General features: G+C 56.2%; 2 protein-coding genes across 3 annotated transcripts in view; one reads left to right on the forward strand and one right to left on the reverse strand.

The window, feature by feature from the left end:
* LOC125428777 (zinc finger protein OZF-like) overlaps positions 1–16767 on the forward strand; it is a 798123-nt gene that overhangs the window by 328316 nt on the left and 453040 nt on the right. The gene's annotated exons all lie outside the window — the stretch shown is intronic.
* Positions 944–16643, reverse strand: LOC125428639 (death domain-associated protein 6-like). 2 transcript variants are annotated; one of them, XM_048489101.1, is made up of 8 exons: positions 16502–16643; positions 16033–16331; positions 9869–10655; positions 3293–3519; positions 2688–2853; positions 1791–2220; positions 1412–1580; positions 944–1291 (listed from the first exon to the last, which is right to left on the reverse strand). In XM_048489101.1, the coding sequence occupies exons 2-8, from the start codon at positions 16249–16251 to the stop codon at positions 1232–1234; spliced, it is 2058 nt and encodes a 685-aa protein (XP_048345058.1). In that variant the 5' UTR covers positions 16252–16331; positions 16502–16643; the 3' UTR covers positions 944–1231. The 2 variants fall into 2 exon arrangements, with proteins under 2 accessions (XP_048345058.1, XP_048345057.1); XM_048489100.1 differs by having other exon boundaries at positions 16518–16596.

Genomic DNA, 16767 nt, shown 5'->3' on the forward strand with positions numbered 1-16767 from the left:
GAGCTGGACTAGATGGACTCTGGTCTGATCCAGCTGGCTTGTTCTTATGTTCTTATGAGAGTATTTAGAGCCAGGTTGAAAAGGTTTACCCTAAATAGAGACACCCATGCATTTGTGAAACTATGTGTGAAATGATCTGGAAACTGAAACCACCATATTTAAGTGAAGCTATATCTTGTATCTGAAACAGCCATCATCTTCAAGGTGTAGGTGCTGACCTTTAAGGCCATACACGGCCTGGGACCCTTGTACCTTCGGGACCGCATCACCCCATATGTCCCTACTCGCTGGTGGTCCCCAGCCCCTCAATGATGTGGCTGGCCTCCACAGGCCAGGGCCTTTACGGCTCTGGCCCCAGCCTGATGGAACACTCTCCCTCTAGCTGTCCGGGCCCTGCGGGAACTTGGGGAATTCCACAGGGCCTGTAAGACTGAGTTGTTCCACCAGGCCTTTGGATTGTCCAGTCGCTGAGTGATGTGCCCCCTCATGTTCTTGCTCCTTTTATATCAGGATCCTTTTATATTAAGGGGATCTGCCGTTTCCCCATCTTGGGGAGGGTTTTTTTAATATGGGTCTCGTTGGACGCCTTACTTATATGTAGTTACTTGTGCTCCCTTTGTTTAGTTTTATTGTGGTAGATTCTATGTTGTACACCGCTCAGAGCCCCTCAGGGATACATCACCACCCCAGCAACATGCCCCCCCCCCTTGCTGGGCTCCTGTCTCTTTTCAGGGAGTGGGAGCTGCTGCACCAACCATGCAAAATTCTGCCATGGCATCATCCTAGAATGCCTCAGTCAAAAGGGTTCATTTAAGTCAGGAGCAATAAAGCCCCATGGGCAGGGCACCTCTGAGCATGGGCAGACGGTCTTGGGCTTAGTCAGATGAAGCAAAGCCAACGCCCCACCCCCACTGACAAAACAGACACGACAAGAGACGCTCAATAAATACAGAAAAATATTTATTTTTCCCCATCCCCCCATTTTTGTAAAACAAACTCCCACAACCAGAGGGCCTGAATGCCCAGCCCAGCCACCCCCCACCCCCACCACCGCCCTTCCCCACGACAGCTCATGCACCCACAAGCTCCCCCAAGTCCAAAGGCACGACCCCCACCTCCCAGGACGCCATTCTGCCTCAGGGTTCGGCAGGTGCTGGCCACAGGCCCCCCTGGAGCCTCCCCCTCCCCTTCCTTGAGGGTCTGCTATGGCACGCTGGCAGGCAGGCAGGGGTCACTCCGAGTCCGAGAGGATGATGATCTCCTCGGGGTCACACTGCGTTGCCACACTGGCCTGGGGGGAGACAACAGAAGGGAGGAGGAGAAGGGGGGGCCTTGGAGACTCAGAGCCCCGGCAGCACCTCCCAGCTGTGAGTGCCCCCTCCCTCCCTCCCTGCCAGCCCAAGCGTCTCACCTTGCAAATAAGAGCCGGGCTCTCCTGGGAACTAGTGACCATGGCCAGCCCCGGGGAGTCAGCCCAGGTGGAGTCTGCCACGGGGGGTGGGCTGTGTGGGGCAGGGGGGCTGCAGCAGCCGTCACCCTCGTCTTCGGAAGACCCTGCGCTGGGCACCTCGATGCAGCTGCTGGAAAGGGGGTGGGGGGGAGGGAGAGCACCTGTCTTAGCACCGGCCCCCACGTCCTGGAGGGTGAGGGCCTTGCCCAAGAATCCCACCTCTGGGGCCAGCCAGCCCGAGGCCCGACCCCGCCGCTCTGAGCAGCCCCCTCTGAAGGGGTATGCGGAGAGCAGCCTGCCCCATGCCGCTGTGAAGGTAAAGGTGGTCTCTGGGCCTCACCTCTTGGAGAGGGGCTGCTCCTGCCGGCCCCTCTTGCATGGGGGCTCTTCTGGGAGGGAGGTCAGGACTGCTGGGGGGCAGAGGCCCCCGTTTTGCAGGGCCCTGCTGCGCTTGATGGGGGGCAGCCCCTTCCGTACGGGCGGGGAAAGGGGCAGGCTGCCCTCCTGGGTCCAGGGTGGGGGCGAGGGCGGGGGCGTCTCGCTTCCTTCCAGGGCCAGCACTTCCTTGGGCTCTGCCACAAAGAGCGGGGCAGGGGGCTCCCCTCCCTGCTGGGCTTCCTCCTCTCTCTCTGCTCCTGCGGCTTCTTCCTCCTCCTCCTCCTCCTCTTCCTCCTCCTCCTCTTCAGTCGAGGAGTACAGAATCACCTCCGGGGCCTCCGGGTCCAGGCGCTGGTCAGCCTCCACTTCCAGCACAGGGGGGTCCTCCTCATCTGGGGGGGGAGGGAGGGAGGGATCAAGGGAGGCCTTCAGCACCTCCCTCCAGCCCCGGCTGCCGGAGGATTGATCCTTCAGCGACCCAAGCCTTTGCCCCCCCCCCCATTTCAACTGATTGGAAGGGGGGGTCGGCAGGAGCAAGCCCAGAGGCCAGCGAGTGCCCCCCTCCCTCGGGGTTGGATTTCACACCTTTCAGCACTGAATGGAGCCCGCAGAAAAAGGAAAGAGCAGACGGAAGCCGGGCAGGGAGCGGAGCAGCCAGCCGAGCCGGAGGGGCCCAGAGGGGGCCACACAGCAGGGCCCACCCGGCACTGACCTCTCGGGTCGGGCCCTTCCCGGGTGCTCCACGCTGGCTTTGTGGAGGGTCAAGGCAGCGCTGGGCTCCTTCTTCGGCCAGAGAACTGACCCGGGGGGGGGGAGGGATAGAGGTGTCTGGGACTGACCTGCCGCCCCCACAACCCACCTGGGGCCGGGGCCTCCTCCTCCTCTTCCTCGCTGCCCTCCAGACTCTTCTCCAATTCAGCCTCGAGGTCTGACTCGGAGGAGGACTCCTCGTCTTCCTCCTCCTCGTCCTCTTCATCGTCGGCCTGCAAAGCCCCCTTTCCGGCCGCTCTGGGGCCAAGGCTGCCCTGGGGGGGAGGAAGAATTGGGAGGGGGGAAGGGGGTTGCTCAGGTAATTCACCCGCTTCTTCAGCCTGCAGCTCTCCCCACCCCACCCCGTCCCCTGCGGACATCTGTGGGGGGTTCCACTGAATCACCACCCTGACCCCATGTTTGCTCTGACTACAGAAGCACCACTGCAGCTTTTCTCTGAGACAGGAAGAGGGCTTGGGGGGGGGGAGAAACAGACCCCCCCTTTTCAGGGCCTGTTCAGATGAAAGCAGACCCACGCACCCACCCCCACGCAGAAGAAGGGGAGCCACAGGCTGCACTTCCATCTTCCAAGCAGGGCAAATAGCCCCTACCCAGGTGTGGGAGGGCCACCCAAACCCCTCCCCTTGTGGAAGCCCTGATGCCCTCTCTTATGGCTCAATGTTTGGCTTGGGGGGGCCTCCCCCCCAGCCGTACCTCTTTGCTGGCAGCTGCTGAAGAACTGGGCGAGGCTGGCCCCCCGTCCTGGCGGGCAGCAGTACTGCTGGGGGGCAGCCCCCGCTTCCGGCGCCATTCCTCCTCCTCGCCCTGGTCTTGCAGCTGCGTGTAGTGGGAGACCACCTGCTCCAGACGCTGGAGGCCCGCCTCCCGGTTGTGCCGCAGCCGCCGGGCCAGCTCCCCGTCCACCAACGCAGGGTCCGAGGCTGCAGGGAGGAAAAAGAAGGCAGCTGCCAAGGCCCTGATCCTGGAAGGAGCGAGGCATGCAGGCCCACGCGCACAAGCCCCTCCCCCTCATCTTCCTCTCTGCTGCTCAGAGGACAAAGACCTCCCGGACCACCAGGGCTGCTGCTCAACAGGGGAATGTGCCGCCTCGGATTGGTGGTGGTGGAAGCTCCTCCTTTGCAGGTTTTTAAGCAGAGGCTGGGTGGCCACCTGCCGGGAGTGCTTTGATGGTGTGTTCCTGCATGGTGGCGGGGGGGGGGGGGGGGGGGTTGGACTGGATGGCCCCTGTGGTCTCTTCCAACTCTTATGACTCTACGATTCCCAACAGCACACAACACACACACACACGCACACGGCCTGATTACTGAAAGGGCAACTCTCTCTCGTCTCACAAGGACCAGCACCTGCCATTCAGCCCTGGAAGTCACGAGGCAACCGGCTATTGTACTGGACGGGCAGAACAAACCCTGTCGGATACCCAACCTCCTCCTCAGGAAACTGGCAGGGGTGCTGCGGATGGTAGGACATGGCGAGGGAAGAGGAACGGCTCCAGGTGTGCTTTCCCCCGGCCTCCTTCCCAAAGGGGAACTGGGGTGTGCAGTCGAGCAAAGGGCATGTGAACGACGAAGGGAGACTTGGCTGTTGCTTAGAGCAGTTCTTTCTGGCCGGACAAACGGCACCCTCGGGCCCCGCAGCTGATTGGCTCGCAGGGCCTCGATCATCTTTGGGAATCCCGCAGGACCATGAAATGCTGCGAGGCACGAGGAGCCCGGCACATGCGGCTGGAGAATTTTTAAAAAATGGAAAAGGAGGATCCAGAAATCTAGGGATATAACATCCCAGCGGCATCACTAACTGCGAGGGCGTGGGGACGCTGCGGTCACTACAGGTCTCGCTCTCCAGAAGGAATCCCCCCAGGACTGATTAAGGCGCAACTCTGCTTGGGACGGCAGCCTCCGTGTGACGCAGCATCTGTGCACCCACTTGTCCTGAGGGCCAAAGTCTGCTTTCCGATTCCAGGTTGCATTTTTCTCTGCCCCCAAATCACACCAAGTCAAGATAGGCCTGCAGGGAGCAGCCGGGCGCACCTCTCTCAGGTACGGGGTGAACTAGCAGCTTGGCTTGTAGAGGGCTGGGCACCTGCACCTTTCAATTCCATAAATATCAGAAGTGCAGCTGCAGGCCCTTCATCATGAACGAACAGCAAAGGGAGCTTATGTCTGAAAGGAAAGTGTTGCACATATTCCAATTTTCCTCAAGATGTGTTTTTTGTTAACTTCAAGCGTGGGGGTGGGGAGGAATCCTCCTTCTGTGGCTTGACATTTTTTGGGAGACATGTAACTTTTCTAGGTAGGGGAGCATCCTTCCAGCTAGACAGAGGAAAGCCTCATCTCTCTTCCAGAAACCTCTCTTCCAGAGGAGGCTGAAATCTGACCCACCGTTGCTTCTGTAAGAAGGGGGAAAGGCTGCTTCTCTCTCCTTGACAGGAAACTCCCCCGCAGGAAGGGATCCCCTGGAAAGCCCCCGCCGGATCACCAGTCACCACCACTCAGGACTTCCTGCAGACTCCCAGGGAACCGGCGCCCATGTGGCCGATGGGAAAGGACGCTCCTGCCAGGCAGCAGCAGCAGCAGCAGAAGCAGCCCAAGGCTCGCCACTTCAGACGCCTCACCCGACACCCGGCAACGCTGCCATTGAGACTGGACCCCTGGTCTGCAGTCATTGGTCGGGATGGCGACCGGGCGTCTGAGTGGCTCATTACTGACTGGGGCTGGGGAAGGGGGGCAGTCTTCACCCATAGCAGGATGCCCAAAGAACGCAATATTGCAATGCAGTTCGAACTGGACAATATGGGAGTGGGAGGCATCAAAGTCCAGTAGGTGGTCAGGAAGCTGGCTACCTGTCTAGCCTCCCTGCCCACCCACCCCTCGCCAGGCACTGATGATGCAAAGGGCCCCATATTCTCCAACTGTGCGCAAACAGTACGCAGCACCAGATCATATGATGATAGACCAATGGGGTGGACGGGGCCATAAAACTTAAAACTTAATCCAACAAAGACGGAGGTCCTCTGGCTGGGCCGGGGGGAGAGACCGAGGGAACTTCAGCCGCCTATTTTGGAAGGGGTCGCTCTGGCCCCGACATCCCTGGCCCGCAGCCTGGGGGTCCGCCTGGACTCTGCCTTGTCAATGGAGAGCCAGGTGACCCATGTAACCCAGGTTGCGTTTTTTCATCTTCGCCAGGCGCGGCGGTTGGCTCCCTATCTCTCCCGGCCCGACCTGGCCACTGTGATCCATGCGACGGTCACCTCGAGGTTGGATTACTGTAACTCGCTTTACGCGGGCCTTCCCTTGCGATTGATCCGGAAGTTGAAGCTGGTCCAGAATGCAGCGGCACAGCTTTTGACAGGTGGTGATTATTCAGACCATATCACCCCTGTGCTATGCCGTCTGCACTGGCTCCCAGTGGAGTTCTGGATCGTCTTCAAGGTTAGGGTTAGCTGTTCATCGTCCAGGCCCTATTTGAGGACTGCCAGTGTGGCGGGGGGTGGGGTGGGGTGAGCTCACCCCCAGCTCTCACTGTGAGAGGTCACTGACCTACTCTCACTGTAGAACATTTTCTTCCTACTTTCCAGCCTTTATGTATGAATTAATTAATTGGATTTTGTAGACTGCCTCAACCCCAAAGGGCTCCAGGCGGTTCACGATACAACAAAAACCAATAAATTACTTAAAAACATCGAAAAACATTTAAAGTTCAATATGCAGCATCAATCCCAATGATAACAGACTACCCACATTGGTGGCAGCCGGTCTGAAGGCCGGCCTTTAGGCTGGGAGGGGCTGGCAGCTCCCAAAGATGAAACCAGCGTGTGGGGGGGGGGGGGGGGCGGCACTGCCAGGGATGACAAAACCACGGCAGGGCCTCACCAGGGGGCAGCCAGTCCGCGGCCAGCCTCCCCAAAAGCCCGGTGGAACAGCTCAGTCTTACAGGCCCTACGGAACTCTCCAAGGTCCCGAAGGGCCCGGACAGCTGGAGGAAGAGCGCTCCACCAGGCAGGGGCCTAGGCTGCAAAGGCCTTGGCCCGGGTAGAGGCCAGCCGCATCATTGAAGGGCCGGGGACTTTCAGCAACTCCGCCGTTGCAGAATGCAGCAGCCTATTTGGGACATATGGGGTAAGACGGACATGTTTCTGCCTGTTATTTAAACCCCTTGTTGCAACTCCTCTGTTCCCAACAGTCCCCTGCCCTCCTCTAGGTGGCAGAGCCCTCAGATACTCCAAGAGAGCAACCATGCCCCCATCCACTCGCAACCTCCTCTTCTCCAGGCTGAGAGTGCCTGGAAAGTCTGTCACACCGCCCCCAGGCTGGGTCTCCCGGATCCTCCTCCTCCTCGCTCTCCTCTGCATTCGCTCCATCCTGCCCAGGTCCTTTGTGAAGTGAGGCCTCCAGAACTGCACACAATCAATACTCCAGGAGAGGCCTGGCCAGTGAGACTATCGCACCTTGCAATTGGGACATTATGCCCATGCTGATAATCTTAAAACTGCATTAGCCTTTTCTGCCACTGCACCACACTGGATGCTCATATTGAACTCACAGTTCACCCATATTCCAAGATTTTCTTTTTTTTTTTTAGAACTAGAAAATCTTCTTCATAATTAAATTTTTATTAAGTTTTGAATGGTACATTTATGATCAACAATCCGTATAGTTACAATTAGTAACTAATTGTATTCCAAGATTTTCTTCACACACACTTCCACCCAGAAGTGCACCCCCCGTCCAGTCCGCCTGATCCTCAATTTTGTTGCCCAGGTGTGCAACTTGGCACTTATCCTTGTTGAATTGCTCCATTCAGACCTTGTTGAATTTTATTTTCTGGTGTGTCTGCTCCTCCTCCCCATTTGGTGTCCTCTCCAAATCGAGCCCTGGCTCCAAAACCCCACAGAAAAGGAGGACCAGTTGAAACGATCTGCCCAGAAAGACTCACTAAATCCACTGGATTCAAGGACTCTCTCGGAGATTTCAGGACTCCAAACATGCCCTCTCCCACCCCTGAGATGAGACCAGCCACCGGCAGCTATGGGATATGACTTCTCAGCTATCATTGTACCAGGCAGTCAACAACCGCCCGTTATTTAAGGTAACACGACACCTGCTGACTCCTAAAACTGAGGAAGGGGCCACTAGCTGCGATTACTTCCACAAAGCAGAGGCTCCGATCTAGACGGTGACGGCTTAGCTATTCAGGAGAGGTTTCCTATGGGAGGAACTGGGCAGGCAACAAAGCGATCAGCCCCCGGCACAAAGCCATCTGCAAAGTCACTTGGGCAAATTATAAGGAACTGTGGCCTACACTACTGGGCACGGCTGGATCCTGTTCTGCCATCTTGCACCATTCAAGGTGTCATGGCAATGCTTATGTTTTCCTTCTGCTATTTCAGGCTGGTTCTACAACCCAAACCCAAACCCTTGAGCTTAAGTACCAAAGAAGGGCCACTAAATTAAAAGCTGCTGCATAGCAACGATACACCTGCATTTATTCAAATGAAAATCATCACGTCATTGCAGGTGGCCCACGATAGCCTGCCTGATGGGAATAAGGTCACAATGGCTGAACACTTGGAGATCCTACCCAGTTTTCCCAAAAATAAGACCAAACCCAAAAATAAGCCCTAGCATGATTTTGGGGGATTTTTGGAGGATGCTTGAAATATAAGCACTGCTCCAAAAATAAACCCTAGTTACAGATTCCCCAACGCAGCTGATCTAGTCACGTGTGGGGCGCAAAGTCATGGGGAAAAATAAGGCATCCCCTAAAAATGAGCCCTAAAACACCTTTTGGAGCAATCATTGATATAAGACCCTGTCTAATTTTCGGGGAAACAAGGAACGTCACACTCCATGACCTAAAATCAGACACCGTTTTGGCCAGCTGGCATTCCCTCGGAGGTCAAAAGTGATCATCTTGCCGCCCAGCTACAAGGACCAATGAATCATTTAAATGACAAAGACCAGCAATTAGACAGTTGTGTACCCTGGGCCCCTAGGTCTTCCACACGTACTCAGTGACCACTCACAAGGTATAATACAGTACACGCCAACCACGAAAATTTTTTTGTTATGGCAGCAGCCTAGAATACCTCAGTCAAAAAGGTTTCGTAAAGTCAGGAGCAATAAGTTCAGGTCTTATTGCCCTTGACTTAGAAACCCTTTTGATAGAGGTATTCGAGGATCTCCTGGTGATTTTATACACCTGTAAGGCAGGCTATCTACTGTGATGTGATCATTTTACTTTGACTAAATGCAGGTGTATTTCTGCTACACAACACATTTTGTTGCTTAATTCCTTTTGGTGGGATGGGGTTCTTTTTTGCTGGCGCTTTGATCTGCCTTGAGACCCAGAGAGAAATGACGCTAATACAAAATCAGTCTCTGGTCCTCAGTCACTGTGGCATTCAACAGTCACTGTCCAACTTGTCCTTTCAGCTTTTCTGATTAGTCTCTCCCTCCTTTTAGCAAAGTTCCCCCTTCGTGGATGACGTATGATAGTTTTGGACTTTGGGGCAACTTTCCAAAGGAGTGGCTGCTCAACGTCACAGCATTAGGGCGAGAGCATCTAAGTTTCCACTCCATCAGTCTTTACACTCTAGGACTGTGGTGGCGAACCTATGGCACTCCAGATGTTCATGGACTACAATTCCCATCAGCCCGTCAGCATGGCCAATCTGGAGTGCCATAGGTTCGCCACCACTGCTCTAGGATTTAGTTCCCTCCTCTAGACATCAGCGTTTGTGGGACACACAACAGCCTTTATGATTACTTTTTACACCTGTCAAATGGAGTCAATCTTGTGGTAAAGGAAATTAGACTGACAGCAAAGTTCCAGCTCTGCCCCATGTCTCACGGGTCCCCACAGTGCCTGGGGCAGCTGCCGTTTACATCAGTGGTAACTACTGCAGCCCCAACGTCAGGGTGCCTGTGGGTGCTTCACGCTGGGCCTCTGGATCACCCCGAAAGGGGGCCCTCTCCTGCTCCTTCCCTGCCTCCTGTCTGCAGACGGCACAGGCATCTCTGGCCTCCTCCGCCAGATGGCTTCCTATCTCCTGCCTGACCTTGGGAGGAGACTTTCACTTTCTTCCACTTTCCCCGTGCAACCCCCCACATCCTGCCCCTGGTAACAGGTCAGAACTGGCTTCTGCAAAGCCAGGTTGAAAGCGTCCACTCCAATACAGCTTCTGACTGATGGAATGCAGAGCCTGCCATCAAATGGGATGAAGGCCTGACTCCTGACAGCCCCCCCCCAGCCCCCCCGCCTTCCTCTCACCTGGCCGGTACTGGTCCGTGAGGTGGCTGCCAAAGTTGTAGACCAGGTCCAGGTGCCGCCGCTCCTGCAGGCGATTGCCCACCTCCCGGAAGGCGTCGGCCGCCATGCTCTCCATCTGGCGCTTGGGCAGGCCCAGGCTGTGGCGGCTGCTGGCTTTCTGGACCACCTTCAGGATGTCGCTGTAGTCCGGGAAGGCCTCGGGATGGTTGATGAGGCGCTCGATGCGGCGGTTGACCTCCGGGTAGCGAGTCCCTCGGTAGGGGATGCGCTGCTCGATGACACGCCCTGTCAGGCTGTTGCAGTCCTTGAGCTCGCACAGGCGCTCAAAGATGCGCATCATGCGCCGCTTCAAGCGGTTCTCCTGCAGGTAGGCCGAGTCCTCGCGGTCCAGGTCCTCCAAGTCCAGCTCCTGCTCTTGTAGCCGCCGGATCTCTACGGCGTAGACCTGCAGCAAGTTTTCCAGGTACCGGATCTGCCGCTTGGAGCTCCCCCGGGGCTTGGGGGGCTCGGCTGGGGGCTCCGCGGGTGCAGCAGAGGCCTCAGCGGCAGTGGAAGAAGTCACCACCAGCTTCCTCTTCTGGGAATGGGCCTTGAAGACCGTGCAGAGCTCGTTGATGTACACGTAGACCTTGCTGCGCTTGGCCTGCACGCGCGTCAGGCAGCGCCCCAGCACGTTGCAGAACTCCACCGAGGCCAGGAACTGGGGGCTGGTCTTCTGGTGCCGGCTGGCCAGGTAGGGCATCACCTCCGGGTGCTCCGTGGTGTACTGGGAGCAGAAGTCAACGAACTGCAGGGGAGAGGCAGCAGCTCAGAACATGCGGCGGGAGAGGGGGTGGGGGAACAAAGGAGACACACCGGGCTGGAGGGCACCGACACCCAGCGAAACAAACAGACGCGGCCATGTGAATAGACAGGCAAACACAGAACATAAGAACAAGCCAGCTGGATCAGACCAGAGTCCATCTAATCCAGTTCTCTGCCACCCGCAGTGGTCCACCAGGTGCCTTTGGGAGCTCACAGGCAGGAGGTGAAAGCAATGGCCTTCTGCTGCTGCTGCTGCTGCTGCTCCCGAGCACCTGGTCTGCTCAGGCATTTGCAATCTCAGATCAAGGAAGATCAAGATTGGTAGCCATAAATTGACTTCTCCTCCATAAATCTATCCAAGCCCCTTTTAAAGCTATCCAGGTTAGTGGCCATCACCACCTCCAGTGGCAGCACATTCCAAACACCAATCACACGTTGCGTGAAAAAATGTTTCCTTTTATTAGTCCTAATTCTTCCCCCCAGCATTGTCAATGGATGCTCCCTGGTTCTAGTATTGTGAGAAAGAGAGAAATATGTCTCTCTGTCAACATTTTCTACCCCATGCATAATTTTATAGACTTCAATCATATCCCCCTTCAGTCGTCTCCTCTCCAAACTAAAGAGTCCCAAACGCTGCAGCCTCTCCTCATAAGGAAGGTGCTACAGTCCCTCAATCATCCTTGTTGCCCTTCTCTGCACTTTTTCTATCTCCTCAATATCCTTTTTGAGATGCGGCGACCGGAACTGAACACAGTACTCCAAGTGAAGTCACACTACTGCTTTATATAAAGGCATGACAATCTTTGCAGTTTTATTCTCAATTCCTTTCCTAATTATCCCAAGCCTAGAGTTTGCCTTTTTCACAGCTGCCATGCATTGAGTTGACATTCCCATGGAACTATCAACTAAGACGCCCAAAGTAGCGTGTATGTGAAGTTTTGATTTTTTGCCCCTATGTGCATCGCTTTGAATTTTGCTACATTGAACTGCATTTGCCATTTCTTAGCCCACTCACCTAATTTATCAAGGTCCGCTTGGAGCTCTTCGCAATCCTTTGTGGTTCTCACCACCCTACATAATTTGGTATCATCTGCAAACTTGGCCACCACGCTACCCACCCCTACTTCCAGGTCATTTATGAATAGGTTAAAGAGCACTGGTCCCAAAATGGATCCTTGGGGGACACCACTCCATACATCTCTCCATTGTGAGAACGTCCCATTTACACCCACTCTTTGCTTCCTGTTTCTCAACCAGTTTTTAATCCATAGGAGGATTTCCCCTCTTATTCCTTCATTGCTGAGTTTTCTCAATAGTGTAAGGAATTCCGAAAGAAGCAGAAATAACAGGCATTGAATCAAAGTCCGTTTATTCAGATACTTCAGAAAGCACACATACACGGGATGGCAAGACTGCCCGCTCCCGCCTAAACTACAAGTTATAAACGTTTTGGGCCTTTCTCCCCCCTTACCACCCAGGTCCCTTCTCATGGGAAAGGAATGCTACTTTCAAACATCTATGATAAGGCCGCTAGCAAGGTTACTACAGAGGGTTCTGGCTCCTCGCCCGGCCGAGGGAATTCTGTCAAGGCCGGACGGCTGTAAGGAGGGAGAACTCAGCCGGCATCTTTACACTCTGCTTCCCCTAAGAACGCCCCCCCCCCCCCGTCCCCTCTGGTGAGGAACTTTGTCAACATGTGCAATAGATCCCAAAAGTGCGCTTAGAAACATTTGACGGCCAGCCTCCTCCCCTCCTGCCAAGGGGGCAGAGAGGGGGTCAGGTCTCCTCCCCTTCAAGCACCACCAGCCTCTGTTCAAACTGGGCTTTGCTGGGCCAGGGCCCCCACCCTCTCCACCTGAAAAGAAGGCCTGCCAGCTCTGCTGGGTTGGGGCGGGGGGGGGGGGGGGATAAGGTATTTTCCAGCCCTAAACATCCAGGTTCACATGCAACAGGCAATTCCCTCATGTCCCTAAATGCCAAAGGGCAGCAGCAGCAGCAGCAGCTCGCAGGGACGCCCCAAGACACCCGTGGAAAAGGGGGCAGCTCTAGAGGGTTCTAGTGGTGCTGACCCGCAGTGCGCCCAGATGCAGCAGCGCCTCACAGACCAACCAGTTTTTCAGGGTATCCACTGTCAAGAGCTGAAGCTCTCGGCTGCTGTCTGTTTTCCAGGCTGTGTGGCCGCGGTCTGGTAGTTTTTGCTCCAGTATTACAGGGGGAAGCACACCAAGCCGTTATACACATGGCAGCAACGGAGGTGGGCGAAGCATTAGGAGCAAAAACTAACAGACCACGGCCACAGAGCCTGGCAACCCTACCACAGCCAACCGATTCGGCCGTGAGAGTCTCCGGCAACATAGTTAATGCCACAATACAACAAACTGTGCAGCGTATATGTTTACCTAGAACAAATCAGCGCATTGCATGTCTGACCGCATTACACAATTTAAACACAGGTAAACACAGTTAACGCCCCCTTTGCCAGGAACTTGGGGTGAGGCGGGGGGTGAAACATTTCCATGAGCTCAAAAGACAGAAGAGTGACCCCCCCCCAGGGACCTCCCCCACCAACAAGCCCCTTTAGCCTTCTTCCCCGGCAACAGTCAAGAGAACACCTTGGTTTGATAGAGAGTGCATGGAGCACAATAGTCAAATTTGCTCCTTATATCTGAACTTTAGGGCTTCAGGAGACCAGGACCTCCTCGCCCTACTAATAAATTATAGAAACAACTTTCGCCAGCTAATTAGGAAGAACCATATGGAACATGTCATCACTCAATGGGAACATCTCCACTCTGCAGTAACTTCTAACAATTCGAAGCTACTCTGGGCTGTCCTGAATAATTTTAACCGAAGCAAGCCTCCTACCCCTACCTCTATTACCCCTGACTATTTTAGCAAACTTTTTAATGATGATAATTTAAGCAATGGATCTCCTTCACCTATCCCTTTAGATTTGCCAAGTTGGCCTCCTGTCTCATCTCAAGAAGTAGTTGAGCTGTTAGAGGACCTCAAAGGAAGGAAAGCCCCTGGCCCTGACTCTATAATTCCAGAGATTCTGAAATTTCATACTGATTGGGGGGGCCCTATCCTGGCCCCTATCCAGGTATCCTACCCAAGACTTGGCTGTCTGCGACTTTGTTTCCCATCCACAAAAAAGGAAGTCACTCAGAGCCTGCCAACTTCCGCCCCATCAGCCTCCTCTCAGTGATAGGGAAGATTTATGCTAAACTGCTACTGAAGAAACTTCAGCTGTGGCTTTCCCACTCTGGTGCAGTGGGCGCTGAACAAATAGGCTTTCGCAAGGGGAAATCTCCTCTGGACCACGCCTTGGTGCTATTACACCTAGCCAGTAAATAATCAATGCAGATAACAAACTCTACGCTGCCTTTATTGATTTAAAGGCTGCCTTTGACTCTGTGCCGAGAGAACTTCTCTGGACAAAACTGGCTGCCCTCAACATTGATGCCAGACCCTTGTTCTTAATTAGGCAACTGCACACAAATACCAGTTGCCGGATCAAGTGTTCCCACGAAGGCCTTTCGACAGACAGTATTTCAATCTCCAAAGGGGTCAAACAGGGCGGCGTCCTGGCCCCCACTCTCTTCAGGAGCAGCAGTGGCGTAGGAGGTTAAGAGCTCGTGTATCTAATCTGGAGGAACCGGGTTTGATTCCCAGCTCTGCCGCCTGAGCTGTGGAGGCTTATCTGGGGAATTCAGATTAGCCTGTGCACTCCCACACATGCCAGCTGGGTGACCTTGGGCTAGTCACAGCTTCTCGGAGCTCTCACAGCCCCACCTACCTCACAGGGTGTTTGTTGTGAGGGGGGAAGGGCAAGGAGATTGTCAGCCCCTTTGAGTCTCCTACAGGAGAGAAAGGGGGGATATAAATCCAAACTCTTCTTCTTCTTCTTCTTCTTCTTCTTCTTCAATCTTTTCTTAAGTGACTTCCCCTCTGCTCTCTCAGCAGTGAACAGCCATGCCCCAAAACTGGATACATCCCATGTATCAATTCTGCTCTATGCAGATGACGCTGTCCTTCTCTCTTGATCCAGAGTTGGCCTCAGACGCTTAATGAAGCACTGTGTGGATTACTGCGAATCCAATAGACTGACAATTAATTATGAAAAAACCAAGGTATTGGTCTTCTCTAGGCGCTTTAAGAAGCTCACATGGGCAATGAAAAGCACCCAAATTGAACAGGTAAAGCGCTATAAATACCTGGGCCTCTCATTTAAAGACTTGCTCTAGGTCCACACCCCTCTCCAGGTGTTGCTGCTGCTGTCGACCTCCTCCCCAAAACCAGACCCAGGTTGACCGAAATCAGTTTACTGCCTCAGAGTGAAGGAACAGGTACACACTGGAGGGTTCCGCTGGATCTAAAGTTCCCACACTAAGCAACAGCCCAAACTCCACCCCACCCTCACCCCCAGCGCTTTCCCCCCAAAGTGGAAGGTGTTCCCAAGCCATGAAGTTCCTCCAAGGCTGGAACCCCAATCAAGGGTAGGGGTTGCCCGGTTAGGGAGGAAGAAACCTTTACTGGCAGCCCCTCAACAAGTCCTGCCCCGTGCATTGTCGAAGGCTCTCATGGTCGGATTCCACTGGCTGTGGTGGGCTTTCTGGGCCGTGGCCTGGTAGGTCTTGCTCCTAACGTTACGCCTGCATCTGGGGCTGGCATCTTCAGAGGTGTATCACAGAGAGAACACTGGGCACGGTGTGTTACGCACTTGGCCTGCACGCGCATCAGACAGCGCCCCAGCGCACTGCTCTCACGAGCCCGGAAAACCCACAACAACTACCCCCAGCTCCCTTGCAGGCTGGGACCCTCCGGTTGCACTGCCTCCTCGGGGTGAAAGTGGCCAGACCCTAAGGGAGGGGGTCTTCTCGACACAAGGCCACTGAAAAGCCTCCGGCCTCTCCCACTCTGCAGCAGACAGCCCTGGGACACATCCGGCCTCGGAATATGCAGCTGCCCCACGCGCACCGGTCCCGCGGCCTGGCCTCGGGGAGCGGCAGCAGCTTCAGGGGGAAGACAAACCCTGCAGCCTCCTCGGGACAGGCCAGCAAAGCAGAGCCGAACCTGGCTGCCCCACGGCGGCTGACCCCGGCTTCGTCCACTCTTCGGTGGCGCACCCTCCCCTCCACAGCAGCCTTGCGAGGTAGCCTCCACTCCCCCCTCCCCACCCCCACCCCCCATGCGAGAAGAACTTCAGCTGGGGCCGAGGCTGGGCTTTGCAGCACCAGGCAAGGGGGGAAGCAGAGCCGGTGGGTGGCCCGCGCGCCCCTCCCCCCAGCACGCGCACGCGCATCCCCCCCCCGCCCGGCCTTCTCCCCCACCCCCCACCCCGGAGAGGCCGCGCTCACCTGCTGGAAGAGGCGCTGGTTCTCGGCGCGCAGGCTCTCGGGGTCCTTGCCCGGCGCGGCGTCGGCGGGGGCGTTGGCGGCGGCGTGGGGGGTCCGCCCGGGGGCCTGTCCCGGCGGCGGCGGCGGCGGCGGCGGCGGAGGAAGAGGCGGGCACCCCCCGGCGTCCCCCTCCTCCTCCTCTTCGTCCAGGACGACGATGCTCCCGCCAGGCGAGGCCATGCCGCCCCTCCCACGGGCTCAGCAACGCCCCGAGCGGCCGGGCGGCAGGGGGGGCATCGCCGGCACGACGGGGCAGGCGCCTGCGGGGGCGGGGGGAGGAAGAGGGCGGTGAGGAGGAGGAGGAGGAGGAGGAAGAGGCGCCACACCCGCCCGCCCCGCCCGGGAGAGGCCGGCCCAGCAGCCCCGGAGGGGGAAAAAAGCCCCCCTCCCCCACCGGAGCCCCCCCTCCGCCCCGCCCCGCCCCGCCCACCTCCGCTCGTCCTCACGCCCGTTGGCCCCGCCTCGCGCTCCTTTCTTCCGTTCCTATGCAGCGGCACTCCACTCGCCGCCGCCGCCGCCGCCACCCAGAGCGCAGGACCGGAAGTCTGCCAAGAAACCCACAGGGAGCCGCCATCTTCCCTTTCCAGCAGGTGGGCCAGCGCGGCTGTTGACGTCACAGAGGCCCCAGGCATTTCTCCCGCTCGCCGCCATTTTCCTGCACGGAGAAGGCCGCGCCCCTCACGCCCTCTCACGTGA

This window comes from Sphaerodactylus townsendi, linkage group LG03, assembly GCF_021028975.2.
Source record: "Sphaerodactylus townsendi isolate TG3544 linkage group LG03, MPM_Stown_v2.3, whole genome shotgun sequence".
NCBI classification, from domain to species: domain Eukaryota; kingdom Metazoa; phylum Chordata; class Lepidosauria; order Squamata; family Sphaerodactylidae; genus Sphaerodactylus; species Sphaerodactylus townsendi.

Coding starts and splice junctions, on each gene's coding strand:
- LOC125428639 (XM_048489101.1), bottom strand. CDS start 16,251: ATGGCCTCGCCTGGCGGGAGCATCGTCGTCCTGGACGAAGAGGAGGAG. Junction 2,854..3,292: donor CAGCAGCTGCCAGCAAAGAG/GTACGGCTGGGG, acceptor CCTCCCCCCCAG/GGCAGCCTTGGCCCCAGAGC. Junction 2,221..2,687: donor GGAGGAGGCCCCGGCCCCAG/GTGGGTTGTGGG, acceptor CTCCCCCCCCAG/ATGAGGAGGACCCCCCTGTG.